This window comes from Telmatherina bonti (assembly GCF_933228915.1).
Source record: "Telmatherina bonti genome assembly, chromosome: 11".
NCBI lineage: Eukaryota > Metazoa > Chordata > Actinopteri > Atheriniformes > Telmatherinidae > Telmatherina > Telmatherina bonti.
In genome coordinates this window covers 29030938-29058474 of record NC_136629.1, presented here as the reverse complement: position 1 = coordinate 29058474, position 27537 = coordinate 29030938, and the positions used below count along the sequence as shown (strand labels likewise).

Below are 27537 nucleotides of genomic sequence, written 5' to 3'. Positions count from 1 at the left end.
ATAGATTTATTTTGTGTCTTGCATATATATTGATCAAAACTTGAGTTCAATAATGTCAAACAAGATCGGGAAACATTTTATAATTAAATCTTTTCCACATTTAAAGTCATACAGAAAATATCAAATTCAGTGCTCTTATAAAATAAAATATACAACTTAATCAGTCATGTCTTACTGATCATCTGAGTCACTCTCTCACTCACACAAACATGATTCTTTTTTCATTTTTTCTTTTTTTTAACCAACAAATCCTTGAAATAACCGGCTTCTTACAGTGACCCTCACTCTGACAGAGACTGAGTCAAGTTTAAATGTGTTATGCATTTAAAGAGCTCATTGTTCTGTAATTTATATGGGATTAATTTGTAATGGATGCTTTTATCACTTATCTAGCCCTTAACAACAATATAATCTTCAAATGACAGCAAGGCAGAAAAAATACACTGTACATTCAGCTCAAAAAGATTTTTAAAAAAAAATAAAGCAATTGCGTGAATTTTCTCTTGACCAAAGCTGCCGCTGCAAGCTTCTAACTTAGTAAACATAATACACCTCCATATCAAACGCTGAGATATTTGTCACAAAAACATGGACCAGCATCTTTACTGAAGTCTTTTTTTTTTTTTTTAAAGCAACTAATGCATTTTTATTTTCTTAAACTGATTTGTCTACAAAAGACAACATTAAAGAACATTTTTGCCCTTTTGCAATGGTAAAATTAAACATAAAGAAAAAATAAGTAAAGCTGAAGGTTTGATCCAGAAGCTGTTAGCTTTTCAGCCACCGCCAGCCTGACCATGTTTCTGATTGCGATCGGCCACCTTCTTTGCTGCAGCAGCTGAAAAAAAATATTGCAGTGATCTGATAAGTGACATATTTATTTTTTTATGATGTTTGATGTAACTTGACTGAGGTTACCTGCTTCCCTCTTCTGCACTCTGTGTGGCATCTGGACAGTGAACGCCCCTGGTATTCCAGGTAAACCTGGCCGTCCTGGATCACCTGTAATCATACAAATCTCTCAGCTTGTAAGTCTAGTAAAGTTTTTTTTTTTTTTTTTTTTTTTAAATGAAATATGTAGCATTGCATCGGCTCTGTTTAAATGTACCCTTATCTCCTTTTGGTCCTGGATACCCTCTCTCTCCCCGTGGTCCTGGGCCTCCTGGAGGGCCTGGGATAGTACCATAAGCTGTGCAAACATGAAACTAGTCAGTCTAGATAAAACCACATTTTCCAGTTATACAGTTTTGACATGTTTTAATTGTTGTCTGTTTGCAAAGAAAAACAAAACAAAAATATGTTCATACTTCTGAAGAATTCCATGAGATCAGCTGTGACATTTCCATAGGAACCAATGACACGACTGTAACCAGGTGGTCCCGGAGGGCCAGGTGGACCAGGAGGGCCTTGAATTGCTCGCACATTCATCCTCAAAGAACCTCCACTCATATACTCTTCTAGCAGGCCTTGATCTGCAGAGTAGTCAGTAAGAAACATACTAAACTTTACATAGCATATATATATATATATATATATATATATATATAGAGTTTGATCATTTTTGACAGATTAATTTCTCTGATCCTTAACTTGATTCCTTCTATAACTTCCATCTAAACACAAAGATTCAGCAGTGAATGAGAGAAATCATATGGTCCGATTCAAAATGCCACGTTTGGCAGCTGTTGTCTACTTACTCTTGATATATTCTGTAACTTTTGTGGCGACGTTCGAGTAGTCCAGTGTCTCAGTTAGCTTGCTGACGTCAATCTCTCTCTGCTGCGTGCCATAGTGAGAGTTGCCCTGTGCGTATCCCTGGCCCTGTGCGTATCCCTGGCCCTGTGCGTACCCCTGGACATAACCGGGCTCTCCGCGTTCTCCCTTCTGACCCCTTGGTCCTGGAGGTCCGGGCGGACCCACAATGGCACGTCGAATACTGTCACCTGAAAGACAGAGATAGCTGTTAATGTGTTGTCTTTGTCATTTCTATTTATCACATTTATCACATGTCTAGGCTGCGAGAGTCTTACTGCTCAGATATTCCTGAATTTCAGCTCGAATGTTCTCGCGAGGCAAGTTTCCTCTATAAGAAGCTGTTCCTGTGAAACTGCCCGGTGGTCCTTGTGGACCTGGCGGGCCAGGAAGGCCTGGAAGTCCTGGAAGTCCTGGAAGACCTCTGAACTCAGAACCTTAGAAAATAGAACAACATGAGGAATCTTTGTTGAGTCGAATTTCTGTTCATGCAAATAGACAGTAAAAAATATAAATGGTAGTTTGTGCTCACTGACTAAAGGTCTTTTTGACAAGAGCCACATGTACGAGGAGCAGCATGAGACGTGCAGTACAGGAGATCTTTGCACACACTAGGAAGCACCAATCCAAACATAGACAGTGGGGCTCCAAAGTTTGGGCACCCCTGGTAAAAATTTATTTTAATGTGTAAATAAGCAGCTTTGAAAAGATGGAAAATCTCAAAAAGGCATCAAAGTACAGTTTAGACATTCTTATAACATGTAAAAAAAAAAAAAAAAGTTACATCTTATCTCCATCATTTAAACCTTCAAAATAACAGAAAAAAAAATATGGCGTCTGTAAAAGTTTGGGCACCCTGCAGAGTTAGTACCTTGTACGCCCCCAATTTGACAACTGAAACCTGACAGTGTCCTGGATTGTTTACAGTTAGTGTCTGGAAAGACCAGGTGATGTCAATCTCAAAGGTTTTAAATGCTCAGACTCATCTGACCTTACCTCAACAATCGGCACCATGGGTTCCTCTAAGCAGCTGTCAAGAATACTGAAACTGAACATAGTTGATGCTCGCAATGCAGGAGAAGGGTGTAAGAAAATAGCAAAGTGTTTTCAGATGCTAATATCCTCTGTTCGGAATGTAATCAAGAAATGGCAGTCATTGGGAACAGTGGAAGTCAAAGCAAAATCTGGAAGACCAAGAAAAATAGCAGACAGAACAGCTCGCAAGATTGTAAGAAAAGCAAGTCAAAACCCAAGTTTGACTGCACAATCCCTCCAGGAAGATCTGGCTGATACTTGAGTTATGGTACACCATTCCTCTATAAAGAGGTACTTGTACAAATATGGCCTACATGGAAGAGTCATCAGAAGGAAACTTCTTTTACGTCCTTACCAGAAAAATCTGCATTTGAAGTTTGCAAAGGAACATATAGACAAGCCTGATGCATTTTGGAAACAAGTTCTGTGGATTGATGAGGTTAAAATTGAACTTTTTGGCCGGAATGAGCACAGGTACATTTGGAGAAGAAAGGGCACACAATTTAATGAAAAGAATCTCTAACTGTTAAGTATGGGGGTGGATCAATCATGCTTTGGGGTTGTATTGCAGCCAGTGGCACAGGGAACATGTCACGAGTAGAAGGAAAAATGAATTCAATGGGATTTGAGCAAATTTTGGATGCTAACCTAATGCCACCGGTGAAAAAGCTGCAGTTAAAGAGAGGATGGCTTCTACAAATGGATAATGATCCTAAAAACACTTCAAAATCCAGGGTGGATTACATCAAGAGGCATGAACGGAAGGTTTTGCTATGGCCTTCACAATCTCCTGACCGCAACATAATTGAAAGTCTATGGATAGACCTCAAAAGAGCAGTGCGTCACAGATGGAAAAAAGAAATCTCAAAGATCTGGAAGACTTTTGCAAGGAAGAATGGGTGAAGATACCTCAAACAAGATTCGAAAGACTATTGGCTGGCTATAAAAAGTGTTTACAAGCTGTCATACTTGCCAAACGGGGGAATAGAAGGTACCAACTATGCAGGGTGCCCAAACTTTTGCAGAGGCCATTTTTTGTTTTCTGTTATTTTAAAAGTTAAAATGATGGAAATAAGATCGAACTTTTTTTTGACATATTATAAGAATGTCTAATCTGTAATTTGACGCCTTTTGGAGATGTTCTATCTTTTGTTAGCTTCTTTTTGGCACATTAAAATAAATTTTTACCAGGGGTGCCCAAACTTTGGAGCCCCACTGTAGCACACCAAGGGAGAGGCTAAACTTGGCTAAAACACTGCCCTAAGTACTGGCATCCAAACGAAACACAAATTAAGTCCGAAGTGATCATGGAAATGTAACAAAAACATGAGAACCGCACTCTCCACTTAATAGAGTTTTGTTTTTGGTTTTTTTTTTTTTCATTTCTCCACATGGAGCAAACTACAGAAAACAAAATGTTATGTAAAACCAGAGACTCCTGATTACAAAGATGTCTGCCTCATCGTGTGACAAAATCTTTGTCAGCTGACAGGCAGGGGGAAAAATCTTACTTTTCTGTTTTGTGGTCAAAAGTTTTAATTCTGTTTTAAAAACCTGCTAATGTAGACTTGACACATACTTGTACTCTTGACACCCTGCCTTTAAAAAAACAAAACAAAACAAAAACTATTCACATATATCCTGGTAGTTCCCATGACACTTAAGAAGGCTTTATAGTGAATTATATACTCTTCCTTCAATATGATGTCTTGGGGCTCACTTCCTTCTGTATCTTCATGGAGTTTCTAAGTTGAATTTGGGGAATATCCTGTTCTCCCGGCTCTGACCGCTGATAATGGTGTCGATCAATAGCATCTATGACAAGTTTCTGAGACATCTGCTTGTGTAACATCTCAATTAAAACATCTGTAAAACTGCTCAGGTTAACAGTTCCTCATCAGACATTACATTACCAATTCCTAGAGGAACTGAGCTGCTATTTTCTGGTTTTCTAACATCTTCCAGGTAAATTTACTCTGAAACCGTAACATATTTTAATTCCGACATTTCGATAGTAATCCCACATGTCCTAGCTTTCTTTTGAAACTAAGGTTATACCATAGATGGGTTATACATACAGACCATGTAGTTGTGAAGATGTACTTATTTTATTTTGCATATGTCATTTCAGACGGTAAGCAGAAAAAATGTTCTTTTGGTTAAAGCTCATGTTGATGTTAGTCTGTGATCTACGAATATGCTCTCCTGGCATGAGTTCTTCACTGTCAGACTCACCCTGCAGGTAACGCTGAATATCCTCCAAACTGTAGCCACGACCTCCAGCCCCGTACACAGTGGCAGTAGAGACTCCTGGTGGTCCCTGTGGGCCAGGAGGGCCCTGTAGACCTGGCACACCTGGAGGACCAGGAGGACCTTGCTGCACAGCGGAACTGATCCATGAGCGGAACTCTGGGTCTACGTAAATAAAGGCAAAAGGATGGATGAATTAGCAACCTTATTCCTGACCGCTTCTGGTTTGTGTCTGTTCATGGGAAGAAGTGATGAAATGATCTTACTTCTCATCAGCGCAGAATAGTCAATCGAAACGCTTGCTGAGCTAGAGCCTCCTATACCAGTAGGTCCAGGAGGCCCAGGAGGACCTCGTGGCCCAGGTGGACCTCTAGCAATCCCTCTCTCTGAAAATCACAATAAATGACCTGATTGGCACCACGTTCAGGACCCATTTACATAATAAGTTTGTTTTTTTTTAGCAATCTGCTCCTACCATTCATGATGTTGAAGACGTATGTGGCTACCTCCTCGATCCTGTAGCTGCTTGAAAGTCCTACAGATGCTCCTGGTGGTCCTGGTGGCCCTTGTGGCCCTGGTGGTCCTGACAAATATCTCCTCACATCATCTCCTAAACAGATCACATCAGGGACTCGTCATTTAAAATGCTGCATCCTCTAAAATTACAGCTTTATACTTCATAGTCCAGTGAGGTCACATTGACGAAGAGCTTACAGACATGGCGGGTGAGATGAGTCTGACTAAACTTACTCTGAAGCATGGTGATGAGAGCATTGACTGTCAGGGATCCAGAGGCAGGTCCAGGAGGACCAGGTGGCCCCGGAGGACCCTGAACACCAAAACTGAAGCCAGAATCTGAACCTAAAGTAACAAAGGAAAGTTAAAGGTGGCTACCATCCACTGATCATGTCCTATTACTGTGTAATAATCATTCTTATTTGATAAGTAACTCCTTACGCCGCAGGTATGCTATGATACGAGTAGAGATGTCCTCTATAGAGCCTGAGAAGGTTCCAGGGACTCCTGGAGGCCCAGGTGGACCAGGAGGGCCTTGTATAGCACTTTGTCTGAATCTGCCTGTGTGGAACAAAAAAACAAAAAAACAAACATGTTAATAATTTGTTCTACTACCCATTACCTCCCTTTTAGAAAAACTCTTACTTAGATAGTCATTCATGTACTGCTGCATCTCTCTGGAAGAAGAGAAGGAACCTGGCTGACCAGGAGGTCCTGGAGGACCTGGAGGACCAGTAGGGCCTTGGGTTACTGAGAAAAAAGGGAAGGATTTGCACATTAGGAAGCTGAAGCTTTCACATGAAGAAAACACACTTTACTTTGTGTCTAATATTTAAGAGTATTTAGAAGGATAGTTATGGTTTTCAATACCTCTTGAAGTGCCTGGAATTCCAGGAGCTCCAGCGTCCCCTTAAAGATGACAAAATATGGTTATAATGTGCAGTTCTTATTCTAATATAGACACTAAAAAGCATCCAAGATATTTCACAGATTTCAGTGTTATCAAGGTCACCTTTGACCCCTTGAGGCCCTGGGCGTCCAGGAGGTCCTGGCGGTCCTGGTGGTCCAGAAACAAGATTTTCTCCATATCTTACCACTACAAAAACAATTGCATATAAATTTAATTTTTAACTATTACAAGTGTGTATTTGTAAGATAACTGCACAGAGATGGATTTAGTTAGGAACAGATGAACGTCTGACCTCCATTGGTGCTTCCAGAGGTGCCAGGTATACCTGGTGGTCCTGGTTCACCTGAAACAGGAGTGAGTTATTAAACCTGGATAGATTCATACACAACTATTTGTAGTGATATACACATGAGTCTCAAACATTCTTGCTGAAAAGGTGCATGATTAAAATAAAAAACAAAAAAAAGAAACATAAATTTAACATACCTTGATATCCACGTGGTCCAGGAGATCCTAAAATAATGATGAAAAAGTTATGGTGAAGTTATAAAAGTTTAAAGAGCAGCACATAGTGAGAGATTTATGTCAATCTGATTACCCGTTGACCCTTTAGGCCCAGGAAACCCAGGAGGTCCAGGTGGTCCTTGATAAACTGTTCCTGTTAGGACGGGGTGAAGCTGAATTCAGTTGCCACCAGATTTTGTGAAGTTACTGCACAAGATAACATTTTGGATCATACCAGAGCTGGATGCAAAGCTTGAGTCTCCTTTATCTCCTTTAGGTCCTGGTCTTCCATAACCTAAAGAGTAAAATGAAAATGGATGAGCTCCATCTAATAGCCCCAGTGTGATCCACTCACCTCTGAAACGGATACTTGCCTGGCTGGCCCTGAGGTCCAGGTGGTCCTGGAGGTCCTGGAGGTCCTTGTCTTGAATCGCCTATCATGAAAGCAGGTTTACAACAGTTCATTTCATGATTTAAGACTAATTCGACTGATCACGCTACAACAGAGCAGGCTGAGTCATTTTCACCTGGACGTCCAGGAATTCCAGGTGGACCTGGTGGACCAGGAGGACCAGGCAGCCCTGACTGTCCACCAGAACCAATCTGTCCTAAAACAGAAACAGATATTTAACAGTAAGTATAGAAATGTTCTGTTTGTACAGTCAAATTAGGGTGTACATGGTTTTCTGTACATGGCTGTATTGTGGCGTAGGGGTTAGCAGTGTGGCCTCAGCAAGAAGTTTGCAGGTTCGAGCCTCAGCTGGAGGCAAGGCTTGAATTGTGGCCTTTCTGTGTGGAGTTTGCATGTTCTCTCTGTGTATGTGTGGGTTTTGTACAGGTACTCTGGCTTCCTCCCACCATCCAAAGACATGCATGTTAGGTTAACTGGTTACTCTAAATTGTCTGTAGGAGTGAGTGTGAATGGTTGTTTGTCTTTCTGTTTTGATCCTGTGATAAACTGGCGACCTGTCCAGGGTGCACCCTGCCTCTCGCCCAATGATAGCTGCAGGTTCTAGCTTCAGACAAGTGGTTAAGAAGATGACTGATGACTGATTGAATGAGCTGTTAAACCAACAGTGTATGTTAGTTGTTTGTGTAGGTTTTTTTTGTTTCTTTGTTTTGTTTTGGATAACAACAGGATTAATTTGAAACCTAAAGCATAAATAAAAACTTAATTTGCATATAAATAAAAATTGTGATGACATCTGCATCTTGAGAAAGCTGTATTTAAATAAAAATCAATAAAACTGAATAAGCAAAATGAGGAAATGTAACTTTTAGCATCAAAGTGGAAATCTGTCATTCAGCAGAAGAACTTGGAGATCATCCTGTATTTGATATGTGTCTTCTCCACAGGTAAACAAACGTGGTGCAGAAAGAGCACCACATGTCTGTTAATGTAGGTTCTGCTGCTCAGCCCCCTTTGCATTAGCCACCGAAGGCTAACAGCACATCACCAAAATATACACTTAGATTTTCCCTTTAAGATGCTTTTTGTTAACAACAAACAGCTTTGCAGATAAGTTCGCTCTGCAGCAGACCTCTATAGATTGTCAGTGTTAAAAGAACAACCTTCAGAAGTACTCACTTGATGTGGACGAGGTCATGGTCTCACTGGTTCTTACTGTTATTCCAGGTTCTCCCTGATCTCCCTTGTATCCCCTGTCACCTTTAGGACCTTCGAATACAAACAAAACACATGTATTAGACTCTGAGGGGTACTGTTTCAGACTAAACACAATCTAGGAGAAAAGGGAGCATGGCGGCCTACCAGGTGAGCCAGGCAGACCAGCAGGGCCGATGGGACCTGTGTAGTCATATCAATAAACAGACAGTTTGAGATTAGTGTTGTTGTATAGCATGTGTCTATGATATGCAAAATGGCAACCATTTTACTGGAAACATTTTCAAGAGTCAGACCTGATAATCCTGGAGGTCCTGCAGGGCCTGGAGGACCAGCTGGTCCAGGTGGACCCGGGATACCGACTGAAGCAGAGCCAGCTGGAAAATAAAAAAAGATCTTTAACTTTGGTCTTATTGTTTTTACTTTAAATCATTGATTCCACTCTTCTCCTTTACCTGTGTTGATGATTCTTCCTGCCTGACCAGGTTCACCTTTAACACAAAAACATTAGTCAGAAACAAATATAGATGAAACAGGAGGTCCACGAGTTGTAATGTACCTTTAATTCCAGGTTGACCTGGATTCCCTGGGATGCCTAAGGATATAAAAGTTCATGGTCAGGATGGAGGCCATGACGATACAGAACCAAAGGATCAGAGAACGGTACTTCAATCTGTCTTGTGTTGGTAGCTACCTGGTGGTCCTTGAAGACCAGGTGTTCCTAGAAACAAGCCAATATTTTTATTATTGGCTTAAAAATCATATTGATTTAACTGAAGAATCAGAAAAGGGACTTTACCTTGAAGTCCAGGCTCTCCAGGTGGTCCTGGAAGTCCTTGGTCTCCTGAGGGGCAAAAATAAAATTTTATTCTTTGTGTAAAAACATGAAAAAAAAGAGCTTATCTTTATGATAACAGCAAAGTGCACCTGCACTGCTTTTTACACAATAAGTTATTTACCTCTTGATCCTTTTGCACCTTCTTGTCCTGAAAGCCCCAATAACAAAAACAGAAAACTTGTTATATTGCATATAAATATAGATGATACTTACAACAAAAAGGGATTTACACCTAAACTCAACTTGGAGGCTAGATGTTACTTTGCACTCATTAAACAGCTAAATTTAGCTGAAGTATTAATTTCTCATTTACCATTAACTAATTCAGAAAACGTACAATAAAAAACAAGACTAATAAGGTCACAAATTTAAACCAAGAGATGACTCCACTTTTATAATAAAGCTTAGTCAGGTCTTATCAAAGATATAGTTCAATATTTCGAGCAGTTTCAAGAACCACTTAAGATCAAGTACAAAATGAAACACAATGGCATAATCTCTAATGATTATTATTATTATACCATTTATATTTTATGCTGTGACTCACCCGTGGATCCTCTGGAGCCTTTCTCTCCAGCTGGTCCTTGTAGACCTGGTAACCCAGGTTCACCTAAAAAGTGGGACATCTACATCAGAAAACTGACAGATTGTACAGTTTAAAACATGCCAGTCTGACATTACAGCTACTGGTAAATTTACCTGGCAGACCTCTGGCACCTCTTTCACCAGTTTCACCTTAGAAAAAATGAATATAGCTGGTTATAAACATTCACTGACACCAAAAATCCTGCAAAATCGGATGGAGTTAAAACAAACCTTTAAGTCCTTGAAATCCTGCAAGCCCCCTGTCACCTGCAGAGTAAAAAGAGTGACTGTGAGTGACATCACAAAATCTAAATTTAATTTAACGATGATTTTCTAGCATGTATAAAAATTACCTTTAGCTCCAGGTATTCCTGCCTCGCCACGGAAACCCTGAGGACCTTGTTCGCCTAATAAAACAACAATCAAGGCATAGAACAACTTACAACGTAGTTACAGAAATTTCAGCTTGTGCCACTAAATTTGAAATATCATACACTAATAGATGAAACAGAAAAAACAAACCTGGTGGCCCAAGAAGCCCAGGGAGTCCCTGTGCACCTACACACAAAATAAACAATACCTTTTTTTTTTTACTACATTTAGGTTCTGTGACAGTAATGGAACAATAGATAAATATAAATACCATTTCCAGAAAAGGTTGGAAAATTTTAAAACTTCAGTGAGAACTTGAATATGTATTAACCGAATCAAGAGACAAGTCAATATAAATGTTTTTCAGTGTTTTTACTAATTTAGGTGATTGCATTTTTAATTGTAAACAAACTTAAAATATCCATTCATTCATTATCCTAATCGCTTAGTCTGATTAAGGGTCGTGGGGAAGCTGGAGCCTATCCCAGCAGTCTTTGGGCAAAAGGTAGTGTACACCCTGAACAGCTCGTCAGTCCATCGCAGACCCACACAACCGCTCATGACACCCAGTGGCCGGTGAAGAACTCTGCACTAACACTCACAGGCAATTTAGAGAAACCAATTAACCTAACATGCATGTCTTTGGACAGTGGGAGAAAGCTGGAGTACCCAGGAGAACCCGCTGAATACACGGGGAGAACATGCAAACTCCACACTGAAAGGCCTGTGTCCAAACCCCAGCTGAGCACCAAACCAGCAGCCTTCTTGCTGTGAGACCACAGTGCTAACCACTATGCCACCATACAGCCCAACTTAAAATATTTCCAAAAAGCAAGTTTGATGAAAATTGTTTTGATCAGATCCTGTTGTGAAATTACTATTGGCAAATTCTTGTGTCTTCTCCCACTGTCACATTAACAGTCTGTGCATATTAATGTCTAATAATATCTTTACCTCATTTTAAAACATATAAGATTGTGAAATGTATGAAAATATGTTTGTCAAAATACTTTAACTTTAAGCTCCAGTTTGTTGCCAGTTATAAAACAATTCAATTTTTCTGGTAACAAAATGAGTAGATTAAACAAATATTGCCCCAGTAATGATGAAAAGTACTCTGAAAGGTTAAACAAACTACTACCTAATGAATCCAATTTCTATCTGTAAGAAATACAAATACAGTTTAATTTTATTATAACGTGAAAACAGTTAAATTAACATTTGATTCACATCCATTGTAGAAGAACTTATGATTGTGCAAATGCATTTGCATGAGAGTTTAAAAAGGTTTCACGAGACCTCAAGATTCAGTTTTGGATGTTAATATGAGCGAGTTGTGACTCCAAGCTGTTGTACTCGAAAAGCAGAGAAATAAAAATTGCATTTTCTTTGCTTCTCGGAAACTGAGGCTGTATTCGCAAACTGACTCTATACTGCCACCTAATGCTCATTTTGGTTTATGCAAGATTCAGCGATAAATCCAGTTTTTAATTTATTTTTATCTGTTTAAATGGTTAACTTAACAACACTGATCCCACCTTTTTGTCCAGGAGGGCCCATAGGCCCTGTAGAGCCAGATACGCCATCTTCTCCTGGAGCACCTGCACAAAACAAAAACATAATATCCTGCAGTGACGCATTATCTCTGTGACCAAATAAAACATTTTTTTTTAATCTGAAAGCTCTCCCCTTCATGTGACTTTGAGGCATACCTTTATCCCCTTTCAGTCCAAATCCTGGAGGTCCTGGCTCGCCTCTAGGCCCAGCTGGCCCCTCTCGGCCCCTGATACCTGGTGGCCCATCAACTCCATGTTCACCTGATTAAACATGAACATATGAAGACTCATTCACTGGGCCTCAACTGAACTACAACATCATTTAGTCCAGACTGAAAAATTCTCTGTACCTTGACTTCCCTTCTGTCCTTTCGGACCTTCCGGGCCAGCATGCCCCATCGCACCAGGTGAACCTGAAGTCAAAGGTCACAATGACAATAAAACACAACCTGACATCACAGACAAGTACAGAGTAAAAATAAAAATACTGTTGATGACTCCAGAAAAAATTAGCCCTAACCTGGAATTCCAGGGAAACCAGGTTCTCCTGAAAAATGTGAAACATGTTAATACAGCCGATTGTAACAAAAACAAAGAACAGAATTTCAACTAGACTTCACTCAGCTTCCTGACCTTTAGTTCCAGGATCCCCTGAAAAGTAGGAAATTAACAAATTTAGGATGTTTAGTCTTTAAAAGGTTTTTTTTTAGAAAAGTTAATTTTAAGAAAAATGCAATGTTTAAACATCACCTTTAGGTCCGGGGAGTCCTCTCACTCCCCTCCCTGAAGATGTTAGAAAATCTGAGACAGACAACAAAATTCAACTTAAGTGTAATGTACTGAATGCTTAGATATCTATAAATATGTGTGTGTTTGTGTGTGTTTACCTATGTAAGCCTGCGACTGCATTTCAGATATTAACATCTGGTGGATGATCCTCTGAAGAGCAATGCCATCCATGTATCTTCCACCCTCACTGGTCCACAGTATGGTGCCACCACTGACACCAGTACCACCAGCACTGGCAGAGCTGCCACTGAAGCTGGTGCCGGCCCCAAGAGAACCACCAGTACCGCTGACACCTATAGAACCATTAACAACACCTGTCCCACTGGAGGTGCCACTGGAGGTCCCACTGGAGGTGCCACTGGAGGTCCCACTGGAGGTGCCACTGAAAGTGCCACTGGAGGTCCCACTGGAGGTGCCACTGGAAGTGCCACTGGAGGTCCCACTGGAGGTGCCACCAAAGGTCCCACTGGCGCCATTTTCACCACCAGCACCAGTAGCAATGTTTATTCGTGTTCTGGAATCTGAGCCTCCCCCACCTCCACCTCCCAGGAAGAATGTGGTGTCAGAACCAGTACCATCGCCGCCGCCATTGACATAGGTGTTGACGTCATTGGAAGAACTTGACAGCCGACTGAATTGAGCAGAAGCAGCTGAGTATGCAGATTCCAGAGTTGTCACTCGGTTCTTCAGCTTCCTTACATCTTCAGCTAAAGAAACAACATTTTCAGTGTGTAACTTGACAAACCAAAGTAATCACTGCAAGTTAAATCTGAATTTTAAGTACTACTTCTACATATTATCAAACAGTAAAATGTACACAAGGGAAAAGAATAAGAAAGTCCATGTATTCTGCCAAAATTACCATAAAATTTTACCTTTTTGTGTGGGAAAATGTATGCACAAATAATGGGACATAAAGTAGATGGATTGCTAATTTCTCCCATTCGTCTTCACTGGTTTCTAACAGAAACAGACCAATTTTTTCCTCAATCACAGCAGGCTTCCCTCTTCATATGAGCTGAAAAACTGCTTGACCCATCCTTAAAGATGTTTCACGTCTGCACAATGCCACACCAAACCAAACTAGACTAAAATATGCACTGGTCTGTTTGCAGTGAAGCAAAGTGATTTAATCTCTCTGCTTCACTGGATCCATTATTGAACCACATATGCCAACCAGCCACAAGTAACCACAGTTTGTTGTACTCAAGACATTCACCATGTCCACACGATGAACAAGTTTCAGCAGAATTACAAACTGCATCATCATTGCTGCAAAAAGACACAACAGACCTGAAACAGGAAGAGGTTTTGTTCATATTGCTCCCTACTTTTTTTTTTTTTTACATTCAAATAAGCTGAAAATGTTGTGTTGTATGATTACAGTCAATCAACAAGTCAATTTATTTTATCAAATCAATCTAAAAAAAAGTAGTCAGAAAATTAATGACCAAATATTTACATTACCTATAAATTGCTCAAGTCAAAGTGTGTGGGGTGAGGGACATGGCCCCCAGTGCTCCGATCACTATGGGTACACACTCAAAAAAAGAGGCACCAGCTTGTACCTAAAAAGGTACAAATGCTTGTCGCTGGGGGTGTACTCTTTTGAGAGACATTTCTGTACCCTTCAGTTCTGGTCTATTTTTGTACCTTATCAAGTTCAACCTCACCTTTTCAAGTTATGTTTTTTATGTTTTCCACAGCATTAGGCCTGGTCCATGCCACTTAGCAATATTATCTTATCTTTAATCTAGAAATAATCTTCAAAAACTCAAAATACTGACCAGCCATACACTTAGTTTGCAGCATCTGACCTTCATTGTCTGGTGTAGTAAATGACTGTGAAGTAGTACTACTGTCATCACTCAACTCTGCTCTAGTTTATAACATTACAGCCATTAACATTACATTTTTCAATGCTGCAGGTACCCTTATGGTCAAAATGGTACAAATTTGTACTTTATGTCACTTTGAACCCTTTTTCGTACTCTGAAGGTGTGCTTCTGGTCTCTTAAAGACCAGTATTGTACTTTTGAGAGAACATTTCTTTAAAATGTACCTATAGGTACAGAAATGTCCTTATCTTGTACCTCTATTTTTGAGAGTGTACAACTGTACCCACTTTACTATCCATGATCACTATGTCTGGTTGGTTGGCCACCATCATTTTATCTGTCTGGATCTGGAAGTCCCAGAGGATCTTGGCACTCTCACTCTCCACCACCTTGGGGGGGGGGGTTCTCATAGGGACTTAGGGGTCTCCAGTCCATATTCTGCACAGATGTTCCTGTACACTATGCCAGCTACTTGGTTATGGCTCTCCATGTATTCTTTGCCTGCCAGTAGCTTGCACCCCGCTGTGAAGTGCTGGATTGTTTCAGGTGCTCCATTGGACAGTTTTCACCTGGGATCCTGCCTGGTACGGTAGACCTGGGCCTCCATCGCTCTGGTGCTCAGGGCCTGCTTCTGTGCTGCCATGATTAGAGCCTCTGTGCTGTCCTTCAGTCCAGCCCTCTCCAGCCACTGATAGGACTTGTTTATATCGACCACTTCGGTGATCTGCCGGTGGTGTAGATCACGGTGGTATGGATCAGTGAGTCGATGTCCCGCTTACTTTTAGCGTACAGCTTGATGCCATTCATCTATGATGCCTGACAGGAGTTTCCATGTTGTGGAGAGGCAGGTTATTGGCCTGTAGTTTGATGAGACTGATTCCTTGTGGGGGTCTTTCAGTATCAGGATTGTTTGTCCGTTGGTCAGCCATTCAGGGTGAGTCCCATCCCTCAAGAGTTGGTTCATTTGTGCTGCCAGGCGTTCGTGAAGTGAAGTCAGCCCATTTAGCCACTAGGCATGGATCATATCAGGACCAGGGGCTGACAAGTTCTTCATACCTGAGAGTCTATGCTGGACATCTGCCACCGTGATGGTAACTGGACCTTGTTCAGGGAGGGAGCTGTGGTCTGCTCTGAGGTCTTTTAACCATTATGCTTCACTGTTATCTGAGGGACTGGGGCATTACTGCTCATCAGGCTTACTATCCAGTATTTTCATGTTTAAATGGTAAATATATAATCTTGATGCCTTTTCCAAGTTCTTGTTTCCACATCTTATCATAACAAAGTTGCATCAACAGCCGACTGCAGAGAAAATGAAACTGGAGAATCTGATGTCATCAAGCAAATATTTCCAAAGCTGCTCCACAGACAATGAATGCCAGACTTTATGGGAGTGAAAGACTCCACAAAGATCAAATCTCCAAGGAGAGTACTAAACGTTTGTGCCTCACTGTGCTGCACAGTGAAATAATACTGCTCACTTGCCTGGACAAGCTAAAACACAGTTTATTGTCCAAAAACAGTCACCCTCTGACACCTCGTTGGTTATCTCCCTAACTATGTTTTAGTTAGGGAGATACTTATACAAGACTGTAAGTTTAGGTCTATAAATCATTCTTACCCAGTGCAATCAGACCAAACAGGAGTCCCAGCAGGAGAAGGGAGAGGAGGAGCAGACCCAGTAACCATTTCCACCAGGAGCAACATGCATCAGAGCAGCAGCAGAATCCTCCACCTCCAAACACGCCGCTGTCCCTACGAATCTCTGAGGACAGACAGAAGGGATCAATCTTTACTCTCAAACACTGCTAAATATTTTCCTCCACATAAATGTGTTTTTATTTATTTATGGTTGATGTGCAAGTATCTTTTCCTAATTTATGATCGATTAAAGAATAATTCAAATTTGTGGCATTTTGGTATTGTTGCTGCAGATAAAAAAAATCCCAACATCAAATACGTTTGACACGTAAAATGTTTGCAGATATTTGGTTTGTTAATAAATGGGTCAGTTTGGCTCTAATTTTAGTATAAATGAATTGAAAAGTACCTGCATAGGTGGCTTTGTCTTTCATTAAAACTCCAGAAGATCCATCTAATGAAAAATCAGGTAAATCTTACTGATTTAGAGTTATAAAACAAAAAATATGTTTAAAGTATGTTTTTAAAAGTCACTCACAGTAAGAGTTGCCCATTTCTGTCTTCAGTGGGCCGGTGTCGATGTAGCTAGAAATAAACTTCTCCTTTTTTATTGAATCTCCGGACAGCGAACCTGTAAAATCAGACAAACTTTCAATATTGCATTTTATTTTACTTGTTTAAAGAAATGAAAGCAAACACTAATTCCTTAACATGAAAAGAAAAAAGAAGGTAAAAGAATTTTAAAAAAATAATGATGGGAAGACTTCATGTTTTTAGGAAAGGAAAAACTATTATTAGCAAAGAAAACACTGGAATATACTTCATTAAAAAAAAAAAAAATTGTCCCACAATTTCTAGCAATTGCTAGTTATACACACACCTATTAATGAGGTCTATAGTATAGTATTATAGCAAAATAATGTTTTATTTATATTCCTACTAATGCTATATAGTTGAGCTAGCTTTAGTGTGACATGTAATGAGACTGTATTAGATGCAGACCAATGTCACATTTTAGTTCAAAATGTGGTCTATTTTTACAAGGTGTCATTTACTAAATCCTTCAGAATTTCTCCGAACATCGGGTCATGAAATTTTATTTTTAAAAAAGCCAACATAAAGAGCTTGGGAAAACTTAAGAGTAGGTTATATTTTTGGCATTTGAATGCATAACCTATCCATTAAAATGGATAACCTAAAACAGATACAAGAAAATGTGATGTTTCTCCAGAAGGGGGCAGTGAGTTTATCTCTTACCTCCTCCTACATGAACACCACTGCTACTGGTGAATTGCTTCCCGCTGTCTTTGGCCAAAATGAGAGTTTCTGTGTCCCTCTTGGCTTGGACATTTTCCTTTTCAGAGACCATAAACTTATAATCTCTCTTATAAGCATCATCAGTTTGGGACCTAGTGGCTGATTTAAAAAAACACAATGTGGAGGCATTTGATTGATGTTTGTTTTTTAAACACTTGTTGCATAACTTTCTATTAGAAAAAATGGAAATTGGGCTGCTTGAAACTTACTTGTAGAGACTCCAGTGCCAATCACACCCGTTCCATTTGAGACATTTTTCTGAACACCATAACCTGCAAATAACATAATAAAAAAATGCCAAATGAAAAGCTGTTTTGAAATATCGCAGCATGAAAAGTATTTGATATTGTCTGAACTTGCTGTTGTACCTCCAGGGCTGGCATTTATGTTGGCGCCATTGGTGGTGAGCACACCACTAGCGGTGGGTGCCAGATTATTCTGAAAGCCATAAACTGTAAAGAGACACAAGTATTTGATTACTTGACATGAAGTCATTTACATAAAATATTTAAAAAAAAGAACTTTTTTTTTTTTTTTTTAACAAAAACAAAAGCAGAGAAGACAAGATAAAAACAAAAGAAATGAATGTTTTTGTCAGGCAAATATTGATAAAATTCTGTTTGTGGTAAAAATTGGTAAAATCTTATTTTCTTTTCTTTATATGAACATTATTATTCTGTTGCTTATTTACTTGGTTACTTATTGCAAAGTTCTCTGTCCTTTCTATTCAGTATTTTGTATGTTGAATTAACTTCATGGCTACAAGAGGAGAGTGATAAATACTTTTGGTTTTGGAGAAATGTTTGAAAGTTTCGAACTGTCTTTGTTCTTTGTTAAAGGTGGAGTATGTAAGATTTTCAATATTTGCAACATAAATGAATTAATAAAATAACCACAATCATAATTAGATTTTTTTTTTTTTTTTTTAACATGTAGGTTCCAGTCTGTCCATATTTGATGTGTTATTAAATTACAAGTTTAATTAATGACAAAAAGCACTTTTTTTTTACTGGTAGGCAAACATTTAAGAAGGGTCTTTGTCATTAATTAAACTTGTAATTTAACAACACAGCAAATATGGACAGATTGGAACCTATACAATGTTTAAAAAAAACAATCTACTTATGACTGTAGTTATTTTTTTAGTTCATTTATTTTGAAAATATTGAAAATCTTTTTTCGTACTCCACAAGTAAAATAGAGGTAAAACTGGATCAGTACAATTCTGATCTACTATCAGCTGTCATGTTGATTTATGCTCTTTTAATTTTTGCATGTGAATCTCATGTGTTTTGTGTCATATGCAGACATTCAGGAATGTTTTTGGTTTCACCTGACAGGGATGTAGGACTGAGCTGTGGGGAACCTCCCGGCATGTTGTTGGTGCCGACCTGGCTGGCCTGGTAGGTGTAGCTGCTGGTGTTGCCAGCGACAACAGTTGTAGAGGAGGATGGCAATGTAGTGGTGGACCAAGTGAAGGCAGGGAATGCAGAGTCCAGTGTGTCATATTGGCCTGATCTCACACTGGTGCTGTACTGGCTTGACTTCAGACCAGTATCATATTGCCCTGATTTGAGACTTATATCATAGTGTCCTGATTTCAGGCCAGTGTCATACTGACCTGATTTCAGACTACCATCAAACTGGCTTGATTTAACACCAGTACCATACTGGCTAGAGACTGCTGTGATATCATATTGGCCTGTCTGGACACCAGTATCACGGTGCCCAGTTGTCAGACTTGTATCATACAGACCAGATATATCAATGGTGTTGAATCCGCCTGATCGACCACTAGAGCCAAACAAAGTTGACGCTGTTGGTGATAAAAGAGACAAAGATAAAGATCAATAAAAACAACTATTATTCATTTGTTGTCTTTGACATATAATTATTATGGCTAAGAATATCTTTTTCTGGATACTAAATCCCTCAAGAAGGTCATTCAGCAACAATGACAGTTATTAATGTTCATTTTATTCAAACAGCCAAAAATCTATAAATATTTCGTCTCATCTCAAGTTTTTTTTCCATCTAGAATCTGGGTATATTGTAGATATTGCTCTGATTTCTAAAAATGTTTTGTTTGATCACTTCTAGTAAAAGTATGTCACAGAAGCGGATGCTTTGAATTAACAGTGCAACACATTAGAATCATCTGGGATGGAGACAAAGTATGAATGTATAGCATGCTATAATGTGTGAATTCAGGAACAGAATATACCTGACTGAGTGGCCACTGAGATGGTCTTGGTCTCTACGCTGGTCTTTTTAGGGACAGGCAGGGTGATGGAGGCACTTGAGGAACGAGTGGGGCTGACACTGCTGGAGCGTCCCTTCAGCAACTTTTTCACGTCATCCAATTCTGCCCCTGTAAAAACCAGTCCCCACAAGCAGAGTTCACCAAACTCAAACATCAGAGATGTTTTGCAATCCAAACGTGCAAAGATTTTTCCGGTTCATTCCTTCCCCAAAATAATGGATCAGGCTGTATCAGCCTGACACATGCACTGAAAAAACTGTGTTTTGGTGGCGAGTCAGCTCTCCTGTCCCTTACTTGTCCATCCATATTCATATTAAACTCAATTTACCATATTTCAAAGTGATAAGAATTTATATGGGTGATTCAGAAAATAAAATCTTAGTCATTATAGGACATTTTTAAAAGAGTTAAAAGCAAGAATGGCAGGTTGGATATCTGACAAGCTAGTTAGCTTTAACAGGCATTTAATGCAAATGTTTCGTATTTCTTGTGTTGTCCTTATTTATTTATTTATTTATTTTTTACTTTTGGATATGAAGTTGTTTTTCAACTAACTATAGGCCATAAGCTATAAATAATATGAACAAATACACAAGAAGGTTGCTGGTTCGAGCCTTTGCTGAAGGGAAATTTTATTTGTGGCCTTTCTGAGTGGAGTTTGCATGTTCTTCCTGTGTATGTGTGGGTTCTCTGCAGATACTCTGGCTCCCGCTAAAACGCTAAATTCTTCCTAGGAGTGAATGTAAGCCTGAATGGTTATTTGTCTTTCTGTGCTGGTCCTGCAACGGACAGGCAACCAGTCCACTGTGTACCCTGCCTCTCGCCTGTTAATTGCTGGAACAGACTCCAGCTTCCCCATGCCCCTGAGTTGAACTAGTATAAAAATAAATGGATGGCTTTCTGTTTGACACACCTGGTTTTAAAGGTTAACCAGTTTCGGACAATAATGTTTTATTTCCTTGTGAAATAAAGTGAATTTACAGTGAAAATGTAACAGAAAGTGCTCATAAATGCTGACATGAGAGCATTTGCTAACAGTTGACTTACATCTATCTATCTATCTATCTATCTATCTATCTATCTATCTATCTATCTATCTATCTATCTATCTATCTATCTATCTATCTATTACATAAAGTGGATTAATAGTAGTTGCTGTGTGAGTCAACAGGGGGCGCAATAAGCCACTGTTTAACTTTGCCATTCCAACACTTTGCTGCACAAACAGGAGTGACTCATGTGTGCCATTGCTGGCACCACAAAGCTGCCCTTTAACTTCTTCCCCACATGGCCTCAGAGCAGATAAATGCCATATTGTCTGTTTAAACCTCACCCCTTTTTCTTTTTGCTGATATATTACTTCTGTTAGAGAAACCATCCAACAGCACATGTGTTACTAATTGAAATTTCAAGGAATGTGAGAGGTGGAATGGGGCTTGTCATCCAGTTTTGAGCCAAAATATTTGACAGCAACATAATTTTAAAAATACACATCCAGCAGGAAAATCATCCAACATCTGTGGAGTTGTTTGAATGAACATTAAAAAAAACAAAACTTTGCTTCTTTATGAGTTATTGCATAACAAAAGCCAAAGGATCAGTGTCTTTAGTGGTCTTACATCTTCCGGGAGTGGGGGAGGCACTTTGCAATCTGACTCTGATCTCACTCTCTGGAAAAAATCACAACACACAATGGATAAAGGAATTCTGATTTAATAAAAAAAAGTAAGCCAGGACAGCTCAGTTTGATGGTGCAGAAATAACGAGGAAAGGACGGGAACAATTATCCAATACCTCTGCTTTCGCTCCTTCCTCTTGAGGTGCCGGAACCTAAAGGGAAACCAGACAAGAAAAGAAAGATGAAAACACTCAAATTAATGGTAAATGTGGGAAGATTTTTGTGCAATGTTAAGGTGTATGACTTTATACAGCTGTTCTCACTCACAGTAGTTTCCATAATCTTTGCGTGTAAGTTCTGGTGAGGAATTAGCACTGGAACTTCCTAGAAGAAAACGCAATTGTTGAGCAGAAATGTAAACAGTCCCCTTGAGTTGTGTCAGTTTCCTTTACTTTTTTGAGGGTCTCTTTCAGGCACCTCAGCTGCCAAGTATTTGTTTTATGAACAGGATCTCACCGTCATAACCTCCTGAGCGGCTGGATATGGTCTTCCTCTCCCGGAAAGCTGGCGACAGGCCGCCTGATAAGCCAGCAGCCTGCCCTCTCCTGGCACTGCCGGAGCTGGACCGTACCTTTGACACAGAACTCACAAGATAACTTCCCCCGCCGCCTCCTCCTCCCCTGCTTCCATACCCCTCTCCATCAATGTAGCTCCCCCCGCCCTCGCCTCCTCCTGAGGAGTCTCCTCCCAGATAGATTCCCGAGGAGGAGCTGTAGCCACTGGCATTCACACCTGTAGAGGCTGGAGGTATGATGCAAAAAGGAAAAACAAAAGAAAAACACAATTTCATTAAACTTAACAGTTTTTAGATGTAGTAACAAAGTACTTTTATGCAGGTGCAATCTTGACATGACTTATTGAACAGAAATCTGTCCAGCTTAATAATTCCACAATCTGATGTATTTTAGAGGGTTAATTTTTACATATTTTAGTGCTTGTTACAAAGATGATTTAATACAAAACAGTATGAAAATTAAACAAAATACGAAAGCCATTACAGCTTGTTTTAAAGCTTTATACTATTAGAAGATATTTTTGTAATATTTTTCACTGAAACTTGTTTTTTTTAAAACAGGTTAAAAAGTAATTTCTAGACATTTGTATTGAATATGCTTTGTCATTTAATAAAAAAGAAAACATTTGCAGAGCAAATGTATTATAGAGTAGCAAGAAAACTAATTGAACTAATGTAAATGTTGCAAAATGTTACTGTATATAATTAATTTCATGCTTAACCCACAGACAGCATCTCATAATTGAGTCCAAAAATTGTGTCAGCAACTAAATTTCATGTTGATAACTATGCAGTGAAGATTTACTAACTCTATTTTTTGTATAAATCTGAATTCATAACATTAATACATGTCCATTATTTTAAATTTGTTTTTTTTTTCCTACTCAGTTGTTGTGAAGCAAAAACATGCCATGAAGTGAAAAGATATCATTTTTCACTCCCACTTCATCTTGAACCCCTTAACAAGATACCACAGTGGCATGCTGCATAAACTTCAAAGTATCAGACATTATCCAGAAAACCTTCACAGCATCTGACTCAACTTGTAATGGATTATCTCTATAACGTAATACTTTCACTGCTGCTGCCTGGAAAAGTCTCTAAACCTCTGCAATGCACACACCCAGAAATCTTTCTTTCTACAAGGGGTTAAAAATAGGCTTTACCAGCCCCAAAACTTTGTCCGAAGACAAACCCACAACTTCCCAGTTTTGGCTGGGGAGTGGAAAATTGCTCTCACATGAAGAGAAGTAAGTTCCACTGCTGCTCTGGGTTAAGACATTCTTCTCCAAGCCCAGCCCTCCAGCACTGCTGGACATATTCCTGTGACTTGATCCACTGGTTCCCTCTAGCAACAAGAAGACACACAGCAAAACAAGGAGAAGCTGTTACTCATTGGGTACTTCCTTTAGAGCTGGTCTGCTATAATTATTGTATTATGTTTATAGTTTACACTAACAACAATTAGGACAAGCGTGGCTGGGAAGAAAGAAACTCACTTGGTGGGAGAGAAGTCAGTCTGGTTGTGGACGTTATAGTTTCTGTCACAACTGATAAAAGACAGACAGTTATTAGTGTGTGCTTTATGTTTACATTTATTTGTGTGTCATCCTACCATACTTAGACATGTATTATTTGAAAACTCTTTGATTAATTTTTACGTGTCAAGGTTTTAATTCATGCGCCTCAGTTTGCTCCTCCTCGGTGCTGCAGAAAAGTCAGTCCCACTTACTAAGAAAGTAGTTTCATGCAATAACTATGATGACATTTGATTCAACAACATGTTAAGTATCCTTAATAGGACACTTGTGAGATCAGTGTTTGCAGTGTCTGGTTAGAGTTCATTCTCCGCCGGCTGAAAGACCTTCTGACGACGCATCCCACTTCCTTCATGTCGAGTTTATTAGTTTATTACAAATTCATGACAGCAGTTTTACAAAGATGGACACAAACAATTAAATGGCTCTGTTTGCTCCTGACTTGTTTAACTGTGAGAAAACCTAAATGTCTCATAAATGACTTATTACCATTGTTCAATGCAAACTCAGCAGCTGACAGAGTCAAAAAGGCTTCTAACTTAATTGACAGGCTACGATTATCATGAGGCAAACTCATTAAATGACTGCTCTGTCGTTTCCATGCACCATTTAGAAAAGTTAGTATAAGTCAGTCCTTGTGTGAATTCTTTCTGTATTTCTCAATCAAATTAAGACCGCCTATCCAAGTCAGCATGTGGCCCTTAAGGTGGTGGGTGTCAGGCTGAAAGGCTCTGCATGACTCAAAAGCTGTCATCAGTATGTGTGGCTCTGTGGAGACCCCCCACCCCATTCCTGTCTTGGTTCCAAATAGGAGTAACAGCACAGAGCAACATGGACCCCCTGTCCACCCTTGTTAAAGTGCACGAGCACAATAGAGAATAATGAGACTGCATGTCTCTTAATAAATATGGGCATCACGTTAAAGGTTTTTACAAAGGAGGAATATTTCATATAAAGTGTGTGGAAATTAAGGATGCATATAATTGATCCAAACACTCCTTTCTGAACCAGATGGCATCTCATCCTGCTGCACCCTGTTAAATTTTACTGACTTCTGTTATAGATTAGATACATTCCATTTCTATTCCATCCTGTCCTCCTCCTGCTTATCTGCTCTCCTTCCTTTTAGGGAATTCTGTTTGTTTCAGATTCAAGGCTAGAACCGATCATCCAACTGAGAAGCACCAAACTGAATCTGACTGTTCAGTGCAAAAAACAAAAGTAACTTTATACATACACACACACATCTTTAAAAAAAAAAACTACTCACAAACCAGACACTGCAAACACTGATCTCACAAGTGTCCTATTAAGGATCCTTAACATGTTGTTGAATCAAATGTCATCATAGTTTTATATATATATATATATATATATATATATATATATATATATATATATATATATATATATATATATATATAAAATCAATGATCTTGATCTTTTTAAAAGCATTTTAAAAGCAAACTTCTATACTATAAATAAAATTTACTGGTTTTCTTTCAGAGGTGGCACATAAAACAAGCAGGCTGAGTGGCTGATTATATGTTTCTCACAGCTATCATGAAACATGTAATCAGGCTTCGCTCGACCTCTCAATCTATCGCTGTGGTAGGAGTCTTTAGAGCAGTTCTTCTCAAGTTGGTCCTACAAGGATCACAGTCCTGCAGGTTTTAAATGTATCCCTGCTCCAACACACCTGTCTTAAATTAAATGGATCTATGCAGTTCTACACAAAGACTCATTACTATTAAAAACCTGCAGGATTCAGGCCCTCGTAGGACCGAACTGAGTAACCCTGCTTTAGAACCGGGTGAGTTGCTTTAACATTGCAACTGGAAAACACAGAGGAAGGACCTAGAATGGTTTGCACACTGTTAGATGGAGACTGAGACACTGGAGGCATGCATATTAGTGAGACCCCAAAAACAAGAGAGACAAAACCACCACCAGGGTAAAGGACTTAAACTAAACATGAATTATACTGCATAATGTTCAAGGTTTATATCTTCTGTTTTAAGATCTATAGCAGAAAAAAGAAGACATTATTTTAGACAGCTCTGGAATTTGTTTTCTAGGTTTTTTTTTTGTTTTTTGTTTTTTTGTTTTTTTAAGATTTTGCTCTCAATATAAATTAATCAAAGATGTTTCACTGGTGACTTTCTCTCTTTCTCACTCTCTCTTTTAGTTAAAGCTTAACTATATGCATCTGCACAAGTTTGAAAAACTTTTTTTCTCCTCCTTTTTCTCATTCTTGTATTTAAATCCTTCGTGGTGACTTTGTCTCTCTGCAATTTGAAAACTCAACAAATAACTCAAGAAATCTCACCCTTTTCTCCCGAGAAATCCATGTGTCTTGTTAACTCATCCATCCCATTTTATCTGGTGAGATGACAAAAATGAATAAATAAAATTTCCCTGTGGTCATGCATATTCTGCATCAGCTGTTTATCCTTCAACTGTGAAAAATGTGCGCTTTAAAAATTGTTTGATGTGTAACAAGCAAAGAGCTGTGTCCAAATGATTTGGGGCTGAGGGGACAGAAGCAAAACTGACTATTTATACCACTTGCAACAGAAAAATGTCCCTGTTAGTCACATGGTCATAGTTTAAAGACCACAGCCAAGAGGATCTTCATTTGGACATCATCCTCTAATAACCTTTCTGCATTTTCACAGGCCCAGCTATCCCCACGTAACTTTCCTGGCACATTTAACCTTCCTCTCAACAGTGGAGACCACAATCAAGCTATAAAGGATCATCTATAGATTTCAGCAGACTTTGTGTTTTCTTTTTGTGCCTTTGGAGATCAAAATAACAAAGGGACAAAAGGAAACACAGAGCTGAAAAGACTACACTCTCACCACACCCTGCCAGGAAGGACATTTTTATCGGCCTATGCTTCAAATACTCCATTTAACATCTAGAAATAATGAAGCAGTGTTTTTTTTTTGTTTGTTTGTTTGTTTTTTTTTTTGTTTTTTTTTTGTGACACTTAAATCCTTATTTCTCACCTGTGAATGTAACACAGGTGAGCTCTTCTTTTACCCTTCAGCTGGGAGCGAAGTAAAAGTGAAAACTGATATTCTCCAGTAAATTAACCACGTCTTATCATCTCATCAAGACTTCTATAAAATGAGCCTGCTTGTTTTAGCCTGTAACTGATCTCAACTCCAACAAGGATTGATGACAAATAAAGCCACAAGTATCCTGCTGTATATTTAGATGGATGTAAATAGCACAGCAAAAGTAGGTGTAAAACTACCCAGAGAAAAATGATCCCAAAAAAACCCTGCTGGATTTTACAGACAAGCCAAGATGAATGCTGTGAACTTTAAAGCGATTCCGTCGCACTAAACCAACTTGACAGCCCATCACCAAAACTCCCAGAGCCCAGTTTGTTTGCGCAGATGCATCAGCCAGGTGAGAAGAAACAGCCGCAACATCCGGCAAATAACTTTCACAAAGAGGAAAAGAAAAGAAAAAGTATCCCCACGGTGTCTTAAAACTGTGCAGCAAGTACTTAAAAAAAAAAAAAGAAAGAAAAGAAAAGAAATCCATACCTTTAGCCAGCTCTAGTAATTATCAGTCAAGGTCTTTGGGATGGAGCGGCTGCTTCCCAGCAGGAACAATGCGTTAATGTGAGGCTGACGCACAGAGCGTGCAAGGGGGATGTTCTCCTAAGTCCGTGGTTCTTTTGTGCCTTTTCGCTCAACTTTCCCAAGCGAGTCAAAACAGAGATTTGGGCTCCGGTCCCAGCCGCGCCCATCAGAGCTGCAACTTGGCAGACAGGTGTTGTAGACACCGAAAAGAAGAATATAAAAAAGAAAGCAGCCTGAAGGAATCAATTAAGTTGTCATTCTCAGCCCTGCAGCTACAAAAGTCGAATAAGAAAGTGATGAACACTTCTTGCTGCTGCTGCTGCTGGGGGTGTTGCTCTCCGTTTCAGCTCTTTTTTTTCTTTAAACTGACTAAGTTTGGGAGGAGGTGGGAGAGGGGTAATCTGGGAGGTGGGAT

The 27537-nt window shown here is 39.3% G+C and overlaps 1 protein-coding gene across 1 annotated transcript; it reads right to left on the bottom strand.

Moving 5' to 3' along the window:
* Positions 1-35: 35 nt before the first annotated feature.
* Positions 36-27450, bottom strand: col17a1b (collagen, type XVII, alpha 1b). The gene is made up of 56 exons (XM_079248902.1): positions 27084-27450; positions 25850-25902; positions 23482-23532; positions 23223-23330; positions 21925-22209; positions 21736-21792; positions 21585-21620; positions 21410-21460; positions 19752-19898; positions 18861-19343; positions 17896-17979; positions 17737-17799; positions 17468-17626; positions 16749-16841; positions 16620-16664; positions 16191-16334; positions 12830-13438; positions 12693-12743; positions 12576-12593; positions 12463-12489; positions 12293-12355; positions 12099-12203; positions 11925-11987; positions 10537-10572; positions 10368-10421; positions 10246-10281; positions 10129-10164; positions 9977-10039; positions 9551-9577; positions 9391-9435; positions 9286-9312; positions 9151-9186; positions 9047-9082; positions 8888-8968; positions 8739-8774; positions 8556-8645; positions 7495-7575; positions 7342-7401; positions 7203-7262; positions 7062-7121; positions 6950-6976; positions 6756-6806; positions 6566-6649; positions 6424-6462; positions 6199-6303; positions 5995-6114; positions 5788-5898; positions 5513-5647; positions 5304-5423; positions 5023-5202; positions 2031-2189; positions 1698-1943; positions 1308-1472; positions 1109-1189; positions 919-1002; positions 36-838 (listed from the first exon to the last, which is right to left on the bottom strand). Exons 2-56 carry the CDS (start codon positions 25890-25892, stop codon positions 777-779), a joined length of 5418 nt encoding a protein of 1805 aa, XP_079105028.1. The 5' UTR covers positions 25893-25902; positions 27084-27450; the 3' UTR covers positions 36-776.
* Between the last annotated feature and the right edge of the window lie 87 nt (positions 27451-27537).